This window comes from Lissotriton helveticus, chromosome 5_1 (assembly GCF_964261635.1).
Source record: "Lissotriton helveticus chromosome 5_1, aLisHel1.1, whole genome shotgun sequence".
Lineage (NCBI taxonomy): Eukaryota > Metazoa > Chordata > Amphibia > Caudata > Salamandridae > Lissotriton > Lissotriton helveticus.
The window spans coordinates 433,941,799-433,966,696 of NC_136065.1; the positions used below are offsets into that span (position 1 = coordinate 433,941,799).

The following is a 24,898-nucleotide window of genomic DNA, read 5'->3' on the forward strand; positions in this document are numbered from 1 at the left end:
TCTGGGAATGTCGTGAGGTTGCCGCCTACTCGAGTGGGGTACATGATGTAATGAAGGAAATAACGGGGGTGGCCCTCTTACCAGAGGCTAGGCGATGTCTATTAAATGTTTGGGAACCCACGGACTATACCGTTGCCCAGACACAATGGGCGACCCTGGGGGCCATGATCGCCAAGCGTGATATAGCTCAATTGTGGGGATCCCAAAAGCCACCTACAGTTGCATTATGGAAGAAAAATAGGGACTGGTGCATATTCCGAGAAAAAACGGTGTATTTGGCCCGGGGTCGGCCCCGGAAATGGTGTAGAATATGGGGTCCTGGAATACCTACCGTGGAGATATTTGTGCACCGCCTATTGCAAATAATACTGCTGTTCCACCTCGCATTCTGACTGCCTATTTGTATGTGTACTGATTTTCCCTGTGTCCTCCCCCCTCTTCCCCTTCCATATATGGATTGCTGATTTCATTTGTATTGATTTCTCCTTCCCCAGTTGAATTGACACATTGTGTAATATATTCTTTACCTTGCTGTTTTTATGTTTTCAATAAAAATAAATATAAAAAAAAAGTATAGTATAGTTGAAGAGCCCGGTAAAGGAGATGTTAGTGGATTCGTATTGGCTTTTGTATTGGGTTTGTGTCCTGAGCTTAGTTAGCATTTTCAGCAAAGTGTGGTATGCTGGCAGACTAGGGGTATCAACAAAATCTTGCAGTGAATATTTTGATGGGAACCAGAAAAAAATTAAAGAGAAGTTGATGATTTACCAGACCAAGCAGAGTCAGAATAACAGCAGGAACAATATGATATGTCCTGATTCAGATTTTGCACCACCTGATAATTTTCGGATGAATGGATTGAAAGGAATGCAAGGTGTTAGAATGGGAAATGAGATGGTGCAGACACAGGGTCATGGTAGAGCAAATGTATATAGTTCTGGAATCAATGCAAATATTACTTTGTTTTAAAAGAGCACTATTGGCAATTTCTGTGGCAAAATCTGGCACCGGAATTATGAATGTAGGTAAAATCCAGATCGGATCCAGAATTATTTTGCTTCCCTGATGCAGCAAAATGCAAATAAGATGCAGAAACAGTTAGTTACCATAGCCCATCCAGCCCCTCTGCAGAATGTGCAAAGTCATAGACAGTTCTATGTGAATATGCCCATAGCACCAGTGATCCAGCAAAATATGAGAACTAAGATGTCTTATAAACCAGAGTATCACCGGAATACATTGATACTGAATAATCATTTTCCTCAGTTTTCTCAGAGATTAAGTCACAATGATGGTGCTGGAGGTGGGGGTATAGGTGTATATGCTTTGTGACGTACTAGAGATAGTCAAGAGTGGTCCATATGTAGATGGAGAAGTGAATGGCCACTTGTACCATTTCTACCTTCTCCTCAATTCATTCTGGGGAGGTTCCAAACCTGCCCCTCTTGGGAAGAAAAGTCAAAGTTGTATGCATTAGCAATAAACAGATTGTTAACCAGGTGACAGCAGATGCACCAGTCAAAATAGAGTCCATGGAGAATAACCATCAGTTCGTATTATGTGATTAGAGTCCTATTAATTTGCTTGGCAGAGATTTGCATTGCTTTGCAATAAGGAATGCATGATTTACTGCACACCAGATGCTGCTTTCCCTCAAATTAGCCAACACAGACTTTCAAAAGAAGCAGAAGAATACATTAAATGAATCATAGAAGAAATTATAGAGCAAGGTATTCTATGAAAGATGCTTGGTAGTCCTTGCAACTCTCCAGTAAGGCAGATTTATAAAATGAGTGGTAAGCGGAGAAAAGTGCAGGTCCTTAGAAAAACAAATCAAATAGTGATCCCATATTTTCCTGTGGTACTAAGTCCTGCAGTAATATGGTTTCAGACTCCTGTATATGCAGAATGGTGTGCAGACATTGACTTATGCAAGCATTTGTCTCCATTCCTCTACAAGAGGATAATCAATACCTTTTCGTGTTTTGGTTCCAAAATATAATTCTTGCTTGGTGTTGAATCCCACAGAAGTACATTAAAAGTCCCTCAATTTGTAGTCAGATCCTAAATAAAGATATGGAGAATTTGCAGTTGCCCTGTAACTCAGTCTTGCTCCAATACATTGATGACCGGCTGGTGACATCAAAGATAAAAGAAGACTACTAGATAGAACTAAATAAAAATAGATATATTTGCATTTTTGAGCCACTTTACTTACAATGATCACATGGTCTCACCTACAAAAATGCTGAATTGTAAAAAAGAAGTGATTTATCATGGTCATCACATTTAAAGAAGAGCAAGGAAAGTTTCAAATGAACGTGTTTCTGCCATCTTCAAGATGAACCCTCCTAACTCCCAGGGGAGATGAGGATTTTCCTGGGATTAGCTGACTACTTTTGAATGGCTAACTCACAATAATATCAAGATCAGGTACTTTTGATAATTTATTCATGAAGGCCAGGTGGGAATTTATAGAAAAACTGTGTAATGCACCTGCCCTCAGAATGTATGATTATGACAGAGTTTTTTCTTTATTGTCACAAAGGGTCAATATATATGTCTTAATCTTGACCCAAAAGCATGGAAGGGTAGTGAGGCCTGTGGCTTATTTATCTGCTGTGTTAGATCAACTAGATGCTGTATCTCTTCCTGATTGTCTGAAGTCGGTTGCAGATGTTTGCATTGTGATTTAACAAAGTGAAGGGATTGTAATGGGACATACACTGATTCTGTTTTTGCTCCATTCAGTTGAACTTTTGCTGACTCATACCAGAACTCAATATGTGACAAACACCTGCCTCAGGAGATATGAGCAAATTATGCTAGTAGCTGAAAACATCTCGATTAGAAGGTGTAATTCGTTGAACCTTGCAATGCTGCTGCCTGTTTCAGATAGCAAAGAAAACAATGATGATGGTGATGATTATGAGAGAGAACATGACTGTTTCAATGCTACAGGATTATGTACCGAGCCAAGACAAGATAGCAAAGATGTTCCTTTTGAAATGGCTGATCTGATTTTGTTTATGGGTGGTTCTTGTCTGAGAAACCATCTTAGAACACTAATAGCTGCCTATGCAGTTTGCTCCATTTATGAAATTAATGAAGCATCATACCTGCCTAGGATAACTTCAGTACAAGGGGCAGAGTTGATTGAATTGACAAGAGCTTGTTGCTTTGCAGACAAATTGAATGTTGCGATTTACACCGACAGTCAATATAGGTTTGGAGTGATGCATAGGTTTGGGCAGTTTTGGTCAGAATGGGCTTTTGTGAGATCCTCTGGTACCCCATCAGGAATAATTCTTATAATCTTGATTTGCTAGAAGCCATACAACAATCAAAAGAGATTGCATAAGGCTGGTGACAACATAGTCACATTAGGAAATAAACATGTCGATAAAGTTGCAAGATACTATGCACTTAAAAATGCAATTGTGAGATCAAATGAACAAATCACAGTGCAAGAATTAGAACCATTTGGATCAGGTGATAGTGTTGCCAAAATATGAATAATGTAAATTGTTTCTTGTTAAATCCAATACGGATTTTGTTAATTGATGGATCTCCAGGAGGAGGTTCCAGAAGATGAGAAACAGAAATGGGAAGCATTGGGTTGTAAGAAACTTTTCTGTGACATCTGTAGTACTCCTAAGTATAATGATGTCTTACCTTGAGGGAACCCCACGAGAGACATAGGAGTTGGAATAACCATGTGGGACATGTAAGCGCAGAGGTCCCCCTCTTTGTTGTATTGGATGTTACTTCAGAATTGTTTGCAGTAACTGTAGCAGTAGAGCAGTGGGAGAGGAGTGGATTTTTTGGATGTTAGCATGGTGCTAATTGTGATCTGTAACAATCTGTACATAATGCCTGTAAAAATGTATACCACAAGTAAGTCTTACCTGACTCAATGCTACATTCCATGGCTCATTGTTTACATGGCCAAACACTTTTAACCCCTTTGGTAGGATCACTGTGCCGGCACAAATGACCGCCCACACATCGTTCCCCTCAGTCTCCCGAGTAAAATGATACCTCACTTGTGTGAGTGGGGCAAGTGCCTGTGACTGGGAAGAGCCAAAAACTTAAGGATTAAGGGTATAGCTCAGCAAATTCTACGGGCTACATTTTTTAAAAATACGTTTTTACCCAATTCTGCACTGGACACCCACACAAGTGAGGTATCATTTTACTCGGGAGACTGAGGGGAATGCTGTGTAGTAGGACATTTGTGCTGGCATGGTGATTCCACACACAAATATGTGGAAAATGTGTTTTTCTCAGCAAAATTTGAGGTTTGCAGGAATTCTGGGTAGGTAAACGTAGGGGGATTCACGCAAGCCATACCGCCCTGGACTGCCCGGGTGTCTAGTTGTTACAAATGTATGGGTTTTGTAGGCTTCCCTAGATGGCTGCCAAGCCCGGGGCCAATAACCCATGTGACCCCCCTTGCAAAACCAGGTCGTGTTTTGTGTTAGGTCATTTTGATCTCCCCTCAATACCTTTTGAACCCTTGCCTGTCGTGGTTACTTGGGCCACCCACACGAGTGATGTATCATTTTTATCAGGAGACCTTGGGGAACACTGGGTGGTAGGATATTTGTGTCAGCCCAGTAATCCCAAAATTTTCCACACAGAAATTTGAGAAAAAAGTGTTTTTATCAACTAAATTTGAGGTTTGCAGGGGATTCTGGGAAAAAATGTTGGGGATCCACACAAGCCATACCTTCCTGAACTTTCTTGGGCGTCTAGTTCTCTGAAATGTATGGGTTTGGTAGGTTTCCATAGATGGTCCCCGAGCCTGGGGTCAAAAACCCAGGTGACCTCCCCTAGCAAAACCAGGTTGTTTTGTTGTAGGTAATTTTGATGTCTCCTCAATACATTTTGGGCCGTACCATTTTTATTGAAAGACCTGGGGGAATGCGGGAGGGTGGAATTTTGTAGCCCCACGCGTATTCCAGAACTTTCCATCACATAAATGTGTGGACAATGTTTTTTTTGTTTTACAAAGTTTGAGGTTTGCAAAAGATTCTGGGTAACAGAACCTGGTGAAAGCCACACATGTCACCCCTTTCTGGATTTTTATGGGTCTCTAGTTTTCAAAAATGTATAGGTTTTCTAGGTTTCCCTAGGTGCTGACACAACTAGGGTTCAGAATCCACAGATAGGCACTTTGCAAAAAAAGGGTCAGTTTTCACAGCAAAAATGTGGTGTGTCTATGTTGAGTTTTGGGCCATTTCCTGCCGCAGGCACTAGGCCTACTCACAAAAGTGAGGTACCATTTTTATCAAAAGACTTTGGGGAATGCGAGGTGGGTGGAATTTTGTGAATCCATGCATATTCCAGAACTTTCCATCACAGAAATGTGAGGAAAATGTGGATTTTTTGACAAAGTTGGAGTTTTGCAAGGGATTCTGGGAAACTGAACCTGGTGAGAGCCACACAAGTCTCCCCTTCGTGAATTCCTCTGGGTGTCTAGTTTTCAAACAAATATAGGTTTGCTGGGTTTCCCTAGGTGCCTGCAGAGCTAGGGTTCAAAATCCACAGCTAGGCACTTTGCAAAAAAAGGGTAAGTTTTCCCTGTAAAAATGGGGTGTGTACGTTGTGTTTTGGGCCTTCTCCTGTCACGGGCACTAGGACTACCCACACAAGTGAGGTACCATTTTTATCGGAAGACTTAGAGGAACTCAGAATTGTAGAGCAGCTGTTATTACCTATTGACTTTCTATGCATTTCTGCCTTCCTAATGTAAGACAATGTGTAAAAAAAGAAGTCACTTTGAAAAATGTCCTACAATTCACAGGCTAGTATCGGTAACCACAATTTCTAGCACTAGGCCTACTCACAAAAGTGAGGTGCCATTTTTATCAGAAGACTTTGGGAAACGCGGGGTGGGTGGACGTTTGTGGATCCACGCAGATTCTAGAACTTTCCGTCACAGAAATGTGAGGAAAATGTGTTTTCTTTTTACAAAGTTTGAGGTTTGCAAGGGATTCTGGGTAACAGAACCCCTTGAGAGCCACTCAAGTCACCACATCCTGAATTCCTCTGGGTGTCTAGTTTTAACAAATATATAGGTTTGCTAAATTTCCCTAGGTGCTGGCAGAGCTAGGGTTCAAAATCCACAGCTAGGCACTTTGCAAAAAAAGGGTCAGTTTTCACTATAAGAATGTGGTGTGTCTACGTTGTGTTTTGGGTCTTTTCCTGTCACGGGCACTAGGCCTACCCACACAAGTGAGGTAATATTTATATCAGAAGACTTTGGGAAACGCGGGCTGAGTGGAATTTCGTGGATCCAAGCAGATTCTAGAACTTTTCATTACAGAAATGTGAGGAAAATTTAGGTTTTTTTTTTACAAAGCTTGAGGTTTGCAAGGGATTCTGGGTAACAGAACCCCTTAAAAGCCACTCAAGTCACCACATCCACATCCTGGATTCCTCTGGGTGTCTAGTTTTCAAAAATATGTAGGTTTGCTAGATTTCACTAGGTGCCACCAGAGATAGGGTTTAAAATCCAGAGCTAGGCACTGTGCAAAAAAAGGGTCAGTTTTCACTGTAAAAATGTGGTGTGTCCACATTGCGTTTTGGGCTGTGTCCTGTCGCAGGCACTAGGCTTACCCACACAAGTGAGGTACCGTTTTTATCGGAAGACTTAGAGAATTGTAGGGCAGCTGTTATTACATATTGACTTTCTATGCATTTCTGCCTTCCTAATGTAAGACAATGTGTAAAAAAAGAAGTCACTTTGAAAAATGTCCTGCAATTCACAGGCTAGTATCGGTAACCACAATTTCGGAGATGTGATAGATACTGTTTCTAAACTCTATATTTTGTTCCCATTTTTTTAACTACATGGGTGTCTTTGGTGCCTATTGTTTACTCTTTATATTTTACCAAATTAATTGCTATGTACCCGGTACGGAATGAAAAAACACTGCATGACGCTGCTCAGTTATTGGTTCTGGGTTCCTCAGGTTCTTGGTGCACCTACAAGTCCTATATATCCCCAGAACCAGAAGGGTCCAGCGGATGTATTGGTATAAACATCTGTCATATTTAGAAGAAGTTACAGGTGAAAACGTTGGCACAAACGGTTGGTGTTTACTCAATACATTTTTCTTATTTTGTTTGTCAAAGATGTTTTTATTAATATTTTGTAAGACAGAAGAGGAAAAAGACATGCGACAGTCCCGCACAACTTCCCTCGCAGGGGACACATAGTAAGGTAGGAGGCAGATAGGGTATAAGGGAAAGGGGACCCGTGCCCAAGTTGTAGGAGGCCACTAGTTAACTGAAAAAACATGTTGTATAGCTCAGAGGAGATACAAGTCTGTGAATGGGCAGGGCTAGCAGCAGGAACGAGTGCTTCGGCTTAGATAGCCCGTGAATGGGGTCAGCAAATCTTAGGCTTGTCCCTCTATCCTCCTCTTTCATGAAATGGGCCGTTGCAAGAACCGAAATGAACCCCCCCCCCCAACCTCCCCGTCCCTCCCCCCTCCCCCCTCCCAAGTGGTGGTGGCAACCGTCATACATACTTAATCAACAGGATGGAAGATTCTCACATTTGAAACAGATGAAGAGCCCGCACCGAAGGCGGGCAGACCGCAGACGGCAAGCCTTTAGATAGAAAGCGGACTAGTGGGCCCCAGCGAAACGTGATGTTCCGAAAATCGTTAAGAAAGATGTCAGCCATACGTTCCATGCTCAACAACCTCCACAATCTCGCATGCCACAGGGAGAGCGCTGGGGCCTCCTTTTTCTTCCAGGCCGCCGCTAGGGTCAGTTTGGCCGCTCCAATACATAGCCAAAGTATCTTCTTGTCTGCTCTGGTTTGGTGTTCAAGAGCCAGATCTCGCAGGCCCAGCAAAACATAGGCCATAGAGCCCTCAATTGGGTAGCCCAGAATCGCCTTAATGTGGGACAAAATCTCCTCCCAAAAGGGACGTATGGCGGGACAGTCCCACCATATGTGCCTAAAGTCTCCCAGTAGGCCACAACCCCTCCAACACCTATCCGAGGTACCCGGAAAGATCCGGCTCAACTTAGCTGGGTACAAGTACCAGTCTATCATTGTTTTAAGATGGGCCTCCTTGAGTTCCACCGAGTGATTATGTTTATCTACATCGTGCCACAGGCGGGACCACTCCTCATCCAAAATACTGCGTCCAAGGAGATCTTCCCAGAAGCCCATGTCCCCTGGTCTAGGGGAGATGGTCGTAGATAAGAGAAGGCCATAGAGGAAGGAAATGGCACCACGCATGGCAGATGTCTTGGTAAGGAAGGTCTCAAAGGGGGTAAGCGGTCTGGTGGCCGCATCCCGAACTGGGGTGGAAAGTGCCCAATGGAGCATCTGGGTATGGCGGAACCTCTCCGAACGCTGGACCCCGTAATCCCGCATACAGTTATCAAAAGTGAGTGGGGCATAACCATGGAATAAGTGCGTCAGGGCTAGGCAACCCCCCTCCCTCCAGGCATCAAAGGGACCCTCGCTGCTAGCAGGGCGGAAAGGCAGGATTAAAGTGTATAGGCGTAAAGGGGGATGGGAACGACGTCCAGCGCTCGTCACCAGAGACCGAGTCCCACACCTTCGGAGTAGTGCTGGTGGGAGTGCTAATGTAAGCGTTCAGGGCCTATCACCCTTGGGCTTCCATATCAAATCCCATATCGTTTTTCCCGTAACGCTCCTGTCCATGTGCAACCAATGCTTCTCCGAAGTGGGTTGGGACCACTCCACCAACACTCGCAACTGTGCAGCCTTGTAGTATAAGTGCAAATCGGGAAGGCCCACCCCGCCCTCTCTCTTCGGGCATCGGAGAATGTGAAACGCAAAACGAGCGTGACCCCCCTGCCAGATGAAGCGAAGCATCAGCGTTTTGATACGACGGAAGAAGTCTCCATCCAGTACGATAGGAAGTGCCTGGAAGAGGTATAGGAACTTAGGGAGAAGGGTCATTTTGAGCGCATGGACCCGTCCCAGCCAAGATATATAAAGTGGCCGCCATCGATTCAGGTCATTCTGTATTTTCTCCATGAGGGGGGGGGAATTAGCAGAGTATTACTTCCCGATCGTGGGAGTTAGATGAATCCCCAGGTACAGTAAGGAGGAGAGGGTCCATGGTAAAGGCGTGAGCGGCCGGAGACGGTCCACCTCCGCCGAAGGAAGCGTGAGATTGAGAATGTAGGATTTATCATGGTTGATTTTAAAGCCCGCCACTTCCTCAAAGCGCGCTAAAGCGTCCTGAATGTGGGGGAGGGAGTGGGCGGGGTCCGAAAGGGAAAGCAGGATGTCATAGGCGAACAGGGTGATCTTGTTTTGTTCCCCAGTGAAGGGCAGTCCCCGAATGTGAATGAATGAAAATGAATGAATGAAATGAATGAAAACAGTTTTATTAAGCGCTAACAGCTGCCCTGAGGCGTCCAGGTGCTAAGACTAAAAGCAGTACCTTCAGAAAAAAGAGCAGGGGAAGATCCAACTAGTGTTCAGGGTTCTCCCTTATAGCGATTGCTAAAGGTTCGATGCTCAAAGCAAAAAGCAGGGGGGAAAGGGGGCAGCCCTGTCTAGTTCCGCGCAAATGCGGGACAAACGCCGACAGATGCCCGTTAACTGTCACCCTAGATCGGGGACTGGCGTAGTTCGCCTTGAGCATCTCTAAGAATTTGGGCGAGAAGCCAAAGGCCGTCAAAGTCTGGAAGAGAAAGCCCCAGTCCACCCGGTCAAAGGCCTTCTCAGTGTCGAGGTCCAGAAGAACAGCCAGGATCTTGAACCTGTTGGCCTTCTCGATTAAATGAATGACTCTTCTGGTGTTATCATGGGTTTGGCGCCCTTTAATGAACCCTGATTGGTCCGGGTGGATGAGCGCCGGCATCAGGTCCTGTAGCCTGTTCGCGATTAGAGAGGAGTATAATTTAGCATCTACGTTAAGTAGGGCTATAGGTCTATACGCTGAGCACTTGGATTGATTCTTTCCTGGCTCGGGGATGATCGAAATAACCCCTTCTGCCATGGAGCCCGCAGTCATGCCTGACTCCGCCATGGTGTTAAAAAGTTGTAACAAGAAATCAACCACTTCCGAGGTAAAGGTCTGATAAAAGAGGGCTGTAAAACCATCGGCCCCCGGGGCCTTATGGGGCTTCAGAGCCTTCATGGCCGCCACGACTTCTTCCCTGGTGAAGGGGGCGGTGAGGAGCTTGTTCCATTCCATGGAGACCTGAGGGAGCGGGAGTGCGTCCAGATACTCTCTTTGGCTCTCGGGATCCAGAGTGTCACCCGAATACAGCGCACCATAGAAGTCCCCGAAGAGGCCAGCCTTGGCCTCATCACAGTGCAAATGGACCCCGCCTCGTCCCGGATCCCCCCTATATATTCCCTCTCTCTCTTGTCCCTGAGTTGGCGGGCCAGGTGTTTCCCTACTTTGTTACCCTGTGAATAGGAAAGGCGGCGCAGTTTCAGCAAGGTGAACTCCGCTCTGTTATTGTAGTGAGCCCTGAGCTTGCCCCTAACAGCCGTCAGTGGTCTCAGTGTCTGCGTGGATGGATTTTGTTTATGCGCTAATTCAAGAGCGGATAGTTCCTTCTCCAATTCCTCCCGCTCCGTCCTTCTCAGCTTGTTGAGGGCGGCATTAAGTCCTAAACAGCTGCCCCGTATCGAAGCCTTGAAGGCGTCCCAACTCGTAAAGATAGAGGTGTCACCCTCACGGTTCAAATCAAAGAAGACGTGAATAGCCTTCGGTAATGCTTTACAGGAGGAGTCATCCCGGACCAGGAAGGCCGGAAAATACCATTTGCGTGGGATAGAGCATCCCGCCACCCAGTGCAAGCAGAGCGTTAGCAAACTGTGATCAGAGACAGATAAGCCAAAGATCTTGGCGTCACGCAGAGTCCCCATAAGGGATTGACTCACAAAAATATGGTCCAGTCGAGAGTAAGAGTGATGTACATGGGAGTAGAAAGTAAAGTCTTTAGTTTGGGGGTGGAGAATGCGCCAACTGTCTACAAGACCCATATCCCCTATCTTCTGTTGCGTGTCAGCAGAGAAAAGGCCTGTGTCGGCTCTCTGGCAACAAGAGCTGTCCAATTCTCTATTCCATACCAAATTGAAGTCTCCCATCTCAATCAAGACCCCTCGACGAAGTTGTCAACAACTCGCAGCAGGTCCCGGATAAACCCATTTTGACCTATATTGGGGGCATAGAGGACTACGAAGGAGCATAGTTTGCCAAGGAGCATACCCTTAACCATAAGCCAACGGCCCTCCTTGTCGGTGCGCACATCCAAGGGCTGGAAATGCAGGGCCGCACGGAAAAGGAGAGCCACTCCCCTCTGTTAGGGGGGGCAGAAGACCTGTAAATATTGGGAAATTGCCTATGCTTAAGGCGGGCCTCATCCTTCCGAGCCAGGTGGGTTTCCTGAAGTGCCACCATGTCCAGTTGATGGTTTAGTATATACTTCCACACCTTCTGGCGTTTCTGAGGGGAATTTAAGCCCTTCACATTCCAAGTACCGAAGGTGAGAGGCATCATGGTATCAGACCCCCCACCCTCTCCTCAATGGGAATCAGTGCGGTCCTCTCCCCCCTCCACATCCGAAAATCAGGCCCCCTACCAGACCCCCCTCCACCGATGTATGAAGTGTACAGTAGCGCAGGCCCCAGCACGCTACACGACAAGCAGGACTTGGCCCCCCACCCCCTCTCCTCCCCCACTCCGCTCAGCCTGATACAACCATCATCTTCCAACCACCACAAATCACATACACAAGAATACGTGCTACCACCACTGCCCTCCCTCCCCATTCCCCCCACCCACCAGAACCCAAACCCCCCTCAACCAACAAAAGGAAACAAGTCTGAAAAAACCATGTGACAGGTAACAGTGCGAGGCACTGCAAGGGGGCCTCCCCTAAAGGACCACTAGGGTTGGGGCGGCGAGACCAGGCAGTGTCCCCCCAAAACACAAGTCCGGGGTGACGCACCAGTGAGTCCATAAGGTACCTGATGGAGGTGTGCCCCTCCGGCTGCCATTCAGCGCCTTCCTGAAGCCTCATGCCGCAGATGAGCTGTCGGACCTTGTCGCCTCCATAACCATCGCAACTGAGGCAACCGCAGTCCCCCTCTCGTGCAGGCGGACTGAAAGGTCGCGCCCACCTGTTGATGCAAGTCGACCAACTCTCTGCCAGGGCGGTGAGCGTGACTGACGGCCCGATGGGGAGCCCCTTCCCCCCGGGGGGGTGCAGCGTTGTCATCCAGGCCTAGGAGCTCCTTGGCCGCTGACAGTGACCTGATCTGGACAAGTCTGTTGTGCCAACGAAAGATAAGACAGAAGGGGTGACCCCAGGAGTAGGCCACATTGTGCTCTCGGAAGAATGCTGTCACTGGACGGAAGTCCCTCCGTTTCTGCAATGTCGAAGCAGCCAGGTCCTGAAAAAGCTGAGGATGGTGGTCTCGAAATTGCAGGGGGTTGAGTCCCCGGGCCTTTCTAAGTATACGTTCCTTCAGCTGGAAGTCGTGGATACAAACCAATATGTCAGGAGGTGGAGCTCTCAACCCCCATGGCAGGCCCACCCGATGGACCCTATCCATACGAATTTCCTTGACGTCGTCTTCGTCCAAGATCTGTAGGAAGAGGGCTTCCACATATCCTCGTAAGTCCCCTCCCTCTCCTTCCCAGGGCACCGCTCGTATCCTGATATTGTTCTGCCGCGACCGGTTTTCTAAGTCCTCGGCATGGGCTTGGAGGTCCAGATTCTGCTCCGATAACCTGAGTACTTCTTGTTGGAGCTGGTGGACATCCCCCGCCAGCCCCAGGTCGTGTTCCTCCAAGGTCGCCACCCTCTCGCCGATGCCATCCACATCCCTTCTCACCTCACGCAGATCCGACGCCAGTTGGGAGCGAAGCTCCGAAATGTCCTCCTTGATGGCTTGGAACAGTTCAACCATAAAGGCCTTGGTGGCGGGTGCCTCATCATCTCCCCGCTGAGGAGACTTGCTGGGGCCAGGGGACACGGCAGGCAGCGGACCCTTTGGTGCTCCATCCTTGCCCGGCTTATCCTTGCGGGGCCTGGTCGTCATAGCTCCAGGCAGGTGGTTCTCCCGAGGCCGAGAGAAGGAGACTGAACCCGCTCCAACCAACGCACGCAGGGAGCGTGAATTGGATGACTGCAAGTAAGAGTTCCTCAGCGCCACTCGGGCCCCCACAACTCAGCAATTGGGATCTCGTGGGGACTCACACCGGTGTTCTCAACGATGGGGCCCAGAATCCAAGGCTCCCCAGTTCATCACCAACGAGGGCACCCCAAAGCGCAGGACCCTCAGACAGCAGTGTTCGGGCACCAACCTACATCACGCCGGGCCACTCGCCAGGTGTAAGTCCTGCAGGGCAAGCCCAGGCCGCAGGCGATCTCCTCATCCGCCACGTCTCCCCGCGGTAGATAGTGATAGGACCAGCCCCCCCACCCCGCAGCAGTTCAGGTACCCACTCGAGGGCAGGCCCCCCCCCCAGGCGCAGATGAATGAATGAATGAATGAAAATGTTTTTATTCTGCGCATACTTTGCCCCATGGGCGTCAAGGCGCCTAACATCAAAACACAGCTTATCACTCCAGGGAACGTTCAGTTAGAGATAAGACTTCCTAAAGAACCATGTCTTTAGCTCCTTTTTGAACAACTCAATAGATGGCAACCTCTTAAGCTCAATGGGAATCGAATTCCAGAGCTGAGGGGCCACCACTGAGAAGGCCCTAGCTCCCCATCTTGCCAGCCTGACCCTTGGCACGACAAGTTGGAGCAATTCAGCGGATCGAAGGCCTCTAACTGGGACATAGCGAGCGAGCAAGGAACTAATCCCACTCATTGATCCCTCCGCCAATGCTCTGTAGGTCATGCAAAGAATTTTAAAAGAAATTCTGTGCTGCACTGGAAGCCAGTGAAGATCTTTCCTGGCTTTAGTCGCCGAAGCCACCTTAGGAAGGGCCAATACAAAACGTGCAGCCGCGTTCTGCACAATTTGCAGTCGATGCACAAGGCTCTTGTTGGACTCCATATACAGGGAATTGCAATAATCCAACCTGGAGCCAACAAGAGCGACTGCAATTTGTTTCCGAGCTTGGGGAGAAAGATATTCACGGATTCTATTTAGAGTCCTAATCACACCCCAGCAAGTGGCCACGGTCCTGTTTACTTGAAGGGACATAGAGAGTGAGGTGTCAAATATCACACCTAGATTTCTGGCTGATTGGGAGGGAGAGGGGCAGGTGCCAAGAGACGAAGGCCACCACTCGCTCGACCAGACATCCTGGTTCTTTCCAAAAACCAGTACCTCTGTTTTTTCGCCATTGAGCCTCAGGGAATTAACAGTCATCCAGTCTGCCACCAACTGCATGCATACCCTGAAGCTCAAGGCAGATGTCACCACAGAGGAATGAGCCAGAGACACCATGATTTGAGTGTCATCAGCGTAGGACACTACCTCCATCCCCTGCGATCTTATAAGTCTAGCAAGGGGGGCCACGTAGATGTTAAACAGGGTCGGGCTTAAGGCCGACCCTTGTGGCACCCCACATTGCAAAGACTTGGCAGGGGAGAGGTAGTTCCCAAGCATCACTCTCTGCTCTCTTTCTAAAAGAAAGGAGTTTAGAAGACTCAAAGCCGATCCCTCGACCCCTGCCTCCCTAAGCCGAGATGTTAAAATGGCGGGAGACAGGGTATCGAATGCGGCCGAGAGATCAAGTAAAACCAAGACAGTGGATTGGCCAGAGTCCACTTGCCGACGGATCTTGTCGGCCACAAGAGTCAGAGCGGACTCTGTGCTGTGGTGTTTCCTGAAGCCATGCTGTGTGTTATCCAAATATCCGGATTGATCAAGAAAGGCGGACAGATGAGAATTTAGATGTACTTCCAATATCTTTGCAGGTGCCGGAAGAAGGGAGATTGGCCTAAAGTTTTTTAAAAGGCCAGGGTCAAGGGATGGTTTTTTGAGGAGAGGCTTCACGATGGCCTTCTTCCATACCGTTGGAAAAGAGCCCTGGGAAATGGATTTGTTCATAACCATGAGCATGGAAGGAAGAAGACTGCTTCTACACTCTTTGAGCTTTTTAAGAGGTAGAGGATCCATAGGAGAAGAAGACTTGGTTCTATCCAGCAGGAGACCCAGCTCCTCCAACGACAAGGGGGGGAATTCCGATAGAGATGGAATAGCAGTATCCCTACTGAAAGAATCAAGACTAGACAGCTCCATAGAGATACTCCGATCCAATAGAAGGCGTTCGACATCCAATGAGGCATGGATATCAAGAATCTTCTTATGGAAAAAAGCAGAAATCTTGTTGCACAGTTCCTGTGAATGGACTACAGGATCAGGGAGTTGGAGGGAGCATAATGAATCAGCGATTTTAAACAGTTCCCCCGGAGAAGAAAGAGAGCTGGTCAGATCCCTCCGCTCACCCCGCAGTCGATGAAGTCTCACCGATCGGCTGCTCCCCGGGCAACGGAGAACCGGCGGATCCCCCACCAGGCCACAGATTACCACTGCGTGTCCTCCGGACGAATCCTATGCCACGTGGAGTTGCGGCCTCGCTGTAGATTGAGGCCCCCTGGGCCAATTGGGGGCCTCCACGCAGCCCTCGATGCCCCTCCAAGCAGTGGCCTTCCGCCGGGCCGGTACCGCCGTCCCCTGCCCCGGGCCCAGGAACGCGGAAGTATGGAAGGCTGCGTCAGGGAAGTCGGCCAGAGCAGGCCGCAAAGCATCGGTCTCAGGTAGCGGCCGCTGGATCTCAGAGGGCGTCCGCTCCCGGGTACTGCATTCAATCACGGGCTCGCGTGACCCGGCCCCGGGGGCTGCGTGTGGCTGGGTCACAGCGGGGGGGCCACCAGCCGCTCCGGTGCAAGCTCCGGCCGTCTGCTCCTCGATGCTACAAATCAGTCGGGCGCAGGAGGTAGAAGCCGCCCGACCGGCCAGGAGCAATGGCAGCCGTTGAACCAGGCCTCCTCCCGCTATGCCGTGGATCGGCCAATTCCTCTCACCGGGGGTCCGGAGAATCCCTCACTTGCTCCGGGTATGCGACGGGCGTCTGCAGGCACCAGATCAAGCCCGGTGGCGGACCCAGGAGGCTGCTTCCCAATGCTCAGCAAATCTCGGCGCCGGAGGGACACAAAGGTACGTCTCACTCCATCGCCATCTTGGCCACGCCCCAATTTTTCTTATTTTAAACTGTTAGTTTCTTGGATCCATTATTGATTTCACACCCATTTCTACCACTAACTGGAAGGAAGTTGAAAGCACAAAAAGTAGCCAAATAGGATATGTCGTAGTACAATGCCAAAACTGTGTAAATAATTTCGGTTTTCTGACAAAAGTCTGCTTGTCCCTGAAAGCTGGGAAGATGATGATTTCAGCACCATAAACCCTTTGTTGATACCATTTGCAGGGGAAGAACCAGACTCTTTCTTTTGCAGCACTTTTTCCCCATTTTTCCCCAAAAAAACAAAATGTAGCTGTATTTTGGCTTACGTTTGGGAATCCACAAACCCTGAGTACCTTTGAAATTCCTATGATGTTGGAAGAAAAAGGCGCAAATTTGGCATGGTTACCTTTTGTGAACAAAATGTTACAGGGGCCTAACTGAGAACTACCTCAAATAGCCAAAAAAGGCTTAGCACGGGGAGGCCTAGCAGAGAAAGGGTTGAAAAGTACTGGTTTAATAGCAAATTCAGAAGTGTTAAAGAGGGTTTGTGTCAGAGATGTGTCATTTGTCAGAGAAATAATAAGGGAAAGAGAACTATTGTTCATTTGAATCACAATGACAAATCAAAGGGCCTATTTACAAAACTTCAGGCAGACTTCTTTGAGATGCCAGTTTACAGCGGCTTTAAATATGTTTTCGTCATTGTCTGCTTATTCTCTAAACGACTCAAGCCTATCCTGCCTGAAGATGCAACAGTATGACGGTTTCCAAACTCTTGTTAAGGGAATTGCTTCCACAATTCAGCCTGCCAACCGCTATTGAGACATTGGGCCTAATTACGATGTTTGGTTGGGTCATTTCCACATAGTAATTCGGCCAAAGTGTGGAAATCATTTTTAAAATGAAATCCTTAAGTTGATTTGTACAGCTCTCAAGATTGATCAGAAATTCCAAATAAGTCACCGTCCTCAGTCACCTAGCATTGTAATAAAGATGAATGGGACCATCAAAAGCAAGCTGGCTACAGTGTGTGCGTCCACTAATTTGAAATAGCCTGATACTCTTCCTCTTGTTCTGATGAGCATTAAAAGTCCCCAGAAAAAACTGGCCTCTCGCCCTATGAGGTGTCAATGGGCAGAGCCATGAGGATTGCCTACATACATCCAGCAACACTTGTGTTAATCACTGGTGACTTTGTAATAGATTATTGTAAAGATCTGACTAATATTGTGAAATTTGTATCTCATCAGGTGATTTTGGCAACAGCACCCACAAAAGAAACTCAAAGTCATTCACTACAGTAGACTGGAGCTGCTTTGAGGGACGATGGAAAGGGCCATATCAAGTTGTGCTTGTGACTAACACTGCTTTAAAGTTTGCCAGAGTCACACGGTGGATCCATGCCACTCACACAAGAAGGATGAAGACAGTGGATGAAGAATTGGTGACAACAGCCACTGATTCACAGAGTGAAACTCAAGTTTGCAGCATGGATCCAGAGGAAGGGGAAGTAATTTTTTAAGCTGGTGAAGTTGCCGATGAAGGTGAAGATCCTGCTGAAGGTACCAGAGGCCATTTTCATCAGTGGGAAGAACTGTTGCGATGTCACAAGCAGCAGCAAGAAGAGGTAGAATCTGATCTGAGTACTGAGAAGCTCCAGTTGAAATTCAGAGTCTCGAGAACGGTCCTAGAGGAAGAAAAAAGTTTATAGCAGTGGCGTAGCAAAGGGGGCCGGGGGCGGCACGAGTTTTCGGGGTGGCACTCTTACATGACCCCACTCTTACATGCGTTTGCCCCTGGGGTGGCAAACGCAGAAATTATCACCAGCCCCTCCCACTCTTCAACGCGGCTGGGGGCGGCAAAGGCAGGTACAGCCACGGGCGGCAGAGTGCCTAGCTGTGCCGCTAGTTCACAGTTAGTCAAATTGCTGATGCTAGTCAAAGCACAAGTTTTCTGTGAGTGAAGATGACTCAGTAGTAGTCACAAGTGAAGCCCCAGAGCCTTGCCTATTAAGAGTGTGAAGAGAACTTGTAAGAATATGCGCAAGGGCAAAAGGAAAGGTCAGAGTCAATCGGAGAAGAACCCGAGTAGTTAAAATTGCTTTAGAGAATAGTGATACTTAATCTCCACTTGCTAAAAGATCAATGAGAAAGAGAAATCAAGCAGAAAATACACCTCTCCTGAAAAGCCATATCTTGCATCTACATCTGAAGACGAGCCAGATATAAAGATATACAGTCCAATAAACTGTTGCTAATTCATTTTTTAAAACGATCTAGAAGAAGAGCCAAATAGTTTATGAAATTACAAATTTAGCTTTGCAAAGAAATCCATATGAAGAAGAATTGAGCAAGTGAACTGAGAAAAGAATTGAAGTTTGATTTTGTTTTTGATTATTGTTTTGAAACAAGAAGGTCCATTATTGTTTTGACAGAAAAGTTTTCTTGAACACTGATTTTTGAGTTCCAAAATGTCTTTAAAATTTTAGTTTTTGATCTCAATATAAATGGTATACAGCAGATGTTGTAACATTATTAGCATGATTTCATTAATGATGATACTAATGACTTTAGTCGGCCTACTGTTGTGCTTTGTTTCTCCAGTTGGATACGTATCCATAGGATTTGAATTGACTACAGTACGTAATGAAATTGAAATACACTGACAAATAGGGAAAGTTTAGTTAGTGGCTTTAATAAAAATGTCTATGCAAAAATCTTTGTGATTATGTTGATATTATGTGAGTTAAGCACTGTATGGTGTGTTCTATTCTGTCTTCTTGTGCAGGTGAAGGTGTAACATATCTGCAGCTACCTATTTCCTATAGACTGTCTTGTAAAGTTTTTGTTTCTAAATTTAATAAGCAGGAGTTTCTATCACTATATTTGTCAGATTTAAAGTTTTGCTGGAGAAACTTCCTGTTCTGAAGATGTTGGGAATAAGGTATGGTAAATATGTGAATACAGTTGCACAAACTAACCACAAGACTAAACAGCTAAAAGGATGTATGTGTGTAGCTTGCCTGAAGAAAATTGTAAATAGTTTGAGAGTTTGGGCACATGAGACGAAAGTTAGAGAACAGATTAAGGCTGGAGGGGAATTTAGATTTTCACATTTTCATCCAAGGTTGGGAATGGAACATGAGAGAATGGTGAATTGGCTATGGTGCTTAATGAACCCACAGGAGTTGGGTCTATGAAATGTGTGTGTAAGAGTGTGAAAAGAGTTATGTTATCAAAGGTGATTTGCTGATTGGTACCATTGTGGACCGGTTAACATCAACAGTATAGGGATCTACCTGGAGCCCTTCTTTAGAGAACTTGTATCCAAAATATTCCACTTTGTTGATGTAGAACGCACATTTCTGCCTGCGAAGGGTCAATAATCACTCCACCAGACATTTCAGCGCTGCTCTCAATTGAGCATGGTGTTCCTCAAGAGTACTGAAAAATATTAATATGTCATTACTCACATTGATGACGCACACTAGTCTGGACAGTACTTTCCGTGATGCCTCCTGGAAGACCTCCACCATGGAGGAGATGCCAAAACTGAGCCTTTTGAACCGGCGTAGACCTACATGAGTGGAATAGGTTGTTATGTAGCGATAGGACTCCTCCAGCATCAACTAATGGTAGCCATCATAAAGATAAATTTTGGAAACTCATCAGACTCCATTCAGATCAGCCACGATTTAATTAATTGTCTGCGTTATATGTCTCTCCCTTTGAATAACCTGATTGGGTAACTGCATGTCTACAGTATGTCGTATCATCCCTGGATGTTTGGGTTTGGGGGCAATATCCAACTGCAATACCCATGGGGTGGGTCCAGTCACCTTTTTGATTACCCCGACCTGTTCCAACAGTTCTAGTTCTTTATCAAAATGCAGTCTTAAATGAAACTGCTTCCTCCTGTGACGTAACATGAGATTGACTCGGACCTCCTTCAAGCTCCCCAGCCCCTTGTATAGCTCTGGAAAGTCTGCCAGAATGTTTGCAGCGTGTGACTGGTGTATCTGTTACGTAAATCAGACCAGGCCAAGATCCTTCACCATATGGCCGCCCAAGAGCGTGCCTGTGGAACCTGTAGTTGCGTGGAATTTGGCCTCCATCTTGGTGCCTCCGTGGGCCACCTCTACTTCGATGACTCCTTGCAGCGGGATTGGGTCGGAGCCTACATAGGTGCATATCTTGGCCTTTGTGGAGGCTATGACCAGCAGTGGATCTAGTTTCGGGAACTGCTCTCCCTCTATATCATTTACAGAGACCCCTGGGCAGTGATTTTGATGCCACAAATGTCCACCTAGCACATAGGCGGTAATTATCTCACCCTGTGAATGATATGGTAACCACTTCTTCTTCTTTGTCGTCCTCCAGTTGGCCGGTGTTAGCACTATTCTTCAGTGTTTGCCCATCTTCTCCCTCCTCTATCTACGGTTGTCTCACATTCACACTCCATCCCCGTGCGTTCACTCCTGCCACTGCACTGGAGCTATGGCATACCTTCGCAAAGTGATTAAGTCAGGCACACTTGAGGCACAGCTAGCTTTGTGAGAGGCACCCACTTGGTGGGTGGTGTACAGTTCTACAGTTTCTGCACCCTTTGTCGCTAGGCTTTGTAGCAGATGCCCCTCTGGGTCTGGCCGGAAGCCACTGTATAACTTCCACCTGCTCCTCCTTGAACTTCATAGCCGGTCTCCTTGGGGGACCTATGGAATGGTGGGACAGGGCCAGCTCCTTTCCCCCAGTTCTACTGTCAGCCAATTTGTGTGATCAAGCGAGTATCAGGATATCATCCAGCATGATCCCGGGCTGCCTCAGAATGAGCTTGCGGAGGTTTGACAAGTGGCACCCTTGAATCAGCTGCACCCTAATTTCATCCAACTTATCAATGCCTGTGCACATGCTCACCAATTAGTGTAGCCACGCGAAGAATGTGTCCACTGATTTTTTTTCCACCTGTCTCGCTTGCCAGAGTTTAAACCTATCATACTCGGGATTTACTTGAGGGATGAAAGGTATAGTCAGAGGTATAGTTAGAGCCACAACAGCTGCATCAAAATCATGATCTGCACCAGTATTAGATAAGTTCTCGAAGAGATCATACAGCTCATAACCTCCCATGTGCAACATCATCGATCTTTTGACTGCGCCTCCCGTCAACCGGTTGGCGTGAAAATAATGTTGCAATCGTCCAATGCACTGATGCCACCACAGCACGTCCGTTGCAGATGGGCAGGGGGTGGAGCTGCTTGAGGTGGTGTTGACATGGTGCCTTGAAGTACTTCTAACCTGTGCCGCCTAGGAGTTTAGTTGCTAGCTGCTGGCTTGCCCACAGGCCATACACATTGTGTATGCTCTGCTTCTCCCAGCGCCTTGGTGTTGTGGAATACAACAGCCTTGGAGACTGTGAGCTATTGTCTGGTCTCCCTCTCGCCAGGCCTCGTTGTGGCTTCACAAGCCTTCCTTGCCCAGTCTGTAATTCCAACCCAAAGATGCTTCTGGGCACTATTCAGTGCAGCTGCAGGAACTCCTCCCACTAGAACAGCACCTTTGGCAGCTCCCTTCTACCTCCTGAGCCTCACTCACAGGCTGCCAACTGCATGCCACGTGGTCGTCCTCTGGGAGCACTTCTCCCCAGGGACTCCAGCTATCACCAGTTCCCAAACTGGAGTTAAAACATGTGGCCCTGGTGCTGCAGCAAACGAATCATTGTACCGCGGGGTGGAAGAACCCTCACTCGCATGCAGGGGTCACCAAGGCTGTCCGGCGGCACCACGGGCCCAACAGTACCTGCCCCGTGCACCTTGCAGAGGCCTCACCACACTAGTTGCTGCACCGCTTCTCATGGCGTGCTGCTCTCCCATTGCCCGGTACAGCCGTGACCTCGGCCCAGGCGCTGATGGATGGCAGGCATGCAGCAGCAGCCACATAACACGGTGGGGGCCCACCTCGTCGCCAGTGTTGTGTTGGAGTGTTCAGGGATTGCTAGCAGCCCTGACAAATATCACGCATCAGGCGTTAGACTAACGCATTTCAGTGTAGTGGTCCGCATCACCGCACTGAAATGCGAAGTCACGCATATTAAGCACCTGTGCCTGTCAAGTGCTGCTGCCGGAGCGCTGGCTGCTAATTAATTTACTCGCACTAAGTTGAATGGTACAGGCAACCAGCGCGTGCCTCCACCTCATCCTTTTGTTATTTATTATGCTTTTGGATAGGTGTTAATAGGTTCTGTTGAGTTGCTAATGAATATATTGTTTGTAAACCTGCAGCCCTATTCTATTTTCTGTTTTCTGTATATCAAATGAATTGTTTTTACTTTCCGATAAATTCTTTTTTCTATACACCTGGCTTGTGTTTATGTTTGTCATTTATGTAGTTATTTATGTTTTCTGACTTATTCAGTTGAATTGAATTCGTATGGGGATTATTGATTCATCCTTGCAAGTTACATTGAAATTGTTAATATCTGCTTAAATGAATTCCCTTGAAGGCACCTTTACCCCTCTACTTAATTACCCAAGCCCTCAAGGGTAGTCTGGGTTGCTCACTGTTCTAAATTCTAATGATACAAAGTAGCACATAATTTAATCACCGGATCAGCTGCAAATATTTCACTGACGTGGTGACGTTTAGTACTATTCGTGCCTGCCAATGGTCAATACCGTGACTTTGAGGAGTCTGTGTGAGTTTTGTTACTCACATTTTATAGGGTGAGTGGGTCGTTACCCTCCAATGGCGCAAGTGGGCAGCAGTTACGGAATTCAGAGTAGTGGCTGCTGGATGTATGACGTTACAACTCATACTTTTACAACGCATACCATTACAACGAAATTTTTACAACGCAAAAACTATTACAACGCATGTATTTACAACGCATGTATTTACAACGCAGGTACCTTTACAACGCATACCATTACAACGTAAGTATTGGTAAGTATATATTAATTTTTTTAATTTAAAATTATTAAAAATAATCTAATTTAATTTAATTTAATGTAATGTTATTTAATTTAATTTCATTTAATTGATTTAATTTAAATTTAATTTTATTTTATTTTTACCTTCAACCCCTGTACCCCAAAAACCCAAAACTGACCCTGAACCCTAAAAATACCCCTGTACCCCAAAAACCCAAAACTGACCCTGAACCCTAAAAATACCCTGTTACCCAAAAACCCAAAACTGACCCTGACCCTAAAAATACCCCTTTACCCAAAAACCCAAAACTGACCCTGAACCCTAAAAATACCCATTTACCCAAAAACCCAAAACTGACCCTGAACCCTAAAAATACCCCTTTTCCCAAAAACTGAAAACTGACCCTGAACCCTAAAAATACCAATAACCCAAAACTGACCCTGAACCCTAAAAATACCACTTTACCCAAAAACCGAAAACTGACCCTGAACCCTAAAAATACCCTTTTACCCAAAAACTGAAAACTGACCCTGAACCCTAAAAATACCCCTTTACCCAAAAACTGAAAACTGACCCTGAACCCTAAAAATACCAAAAACCCAAAACTGACCCTGAACTCTAAAAATACTAACCCTGGGCGTAGTGGACGTAGTGGGGCTTCGCGGAGCTACGTGAAGTGGGCGAGAAACTACGCCCACCTCCGCACTCGGCGTAGCCCCACTACGCACCGCAGGCCTCCCTCCCGCCCTCCCTAAATACTTTAAATTAAAAGAGGAAAAGAATTAAAACGCACTTACTTTGCCCGCCGCTGCCCGCCGCTGCCCGCCGCGTCCCCGGGGCTCGCTATCTTCATGGCTGCCGTCTTGTGTATCTAATGCGCATGCGCGAGCGGCCGCGCATGCGCATTTCTCGTGAGAAATGCGCATGCGCGGCCGCTCGCGCATGCGCATTAGATACACAAGACGGAAGCAATGAAGATAGCGAGCCCCGGGGACGCGGCAGGCAGCGGCGGGCAAGGTAAGTGCCTTTTAATTCTTTTACACTATTAATTTAAAGTATTTAGGGAGGGCGGGAGGGAGGCGGGTGGCGGCCAGCTACGCTCCGTCTGCGGAGCGTGCATAGTGCCGGATTCTACGCCTGCTACGCAAAATGCGTAGAAGCCGGCACTACGCACACTCCGTGCACGGAACGTAGCCGCCCGCCCAGGGTTAAAAAATAACCCTTTACCCAAAAACTGAAAACTGACCCTGAACCCTAAAAATACCCTTTTACCCAAAAACTGAAAACTGACCCTGATCCCTAAAAATACCCCTTTACCCAAAAACTGAAAACTGACCCTGAACCCTAAAAATACCCCTTTACCCAAAAACTGAAAACTGACCTTGAACCCTAAAAATACCCTTTTACCCAAAAACTGAAAACTGACCCTGAACCCTAAAAATACCCCTTTACCCAAAAACTGAAAACTGACCCTGAACCCTAAAAATACCCCTTTACCCAAAAACTGAAAACTGACCCTGAACCCTACAAATACCCATTTACCCAAAAACTGAAAACTGACCCTGAACCCTAAAAATACCCTTTTACCCAAAAACTGAAAACTGACCCTGAACCCTAAAAATACCCCTTAAAAAACCCAAACATATAAAATTTAAAATATAATTATATACTTACCAATACTTACGTTGTAATGGTATGCGTTGTAAAGGTACCTGCGTTGTAAAAAAATGTGTTGTAAATACATGCGTTGTAATGGTTTTTGTGTTGTAAAAATTTCCTTGTAATGGTAG

The 24,898-nt window shown here is 46.8% G+C and overlaps 1 protein-coding gene across 1 annotated transcript in view; it reads right to left on the reverse strand.

Moving 5' to 3' along the window:
* Positions 1–17,644: 17,644 nt before the first annotated feature.
* Positions 17,645–24,898, reverse strand: part of LOC144752488 (uncharacterized) — a 31,515-nt gene continuing 24,261 nt past the window's right edge. Inside the window, exon 3 of the mRNA XM_078640402.1 lies at positions 17,645–17,869. Within this exon, the coding sequence (XP_078496528.1) occupies positions 17,645–17,869 (225 nt within the window). The remainder of the gene's footprint in view (positions 17,870–24,898) is intronic.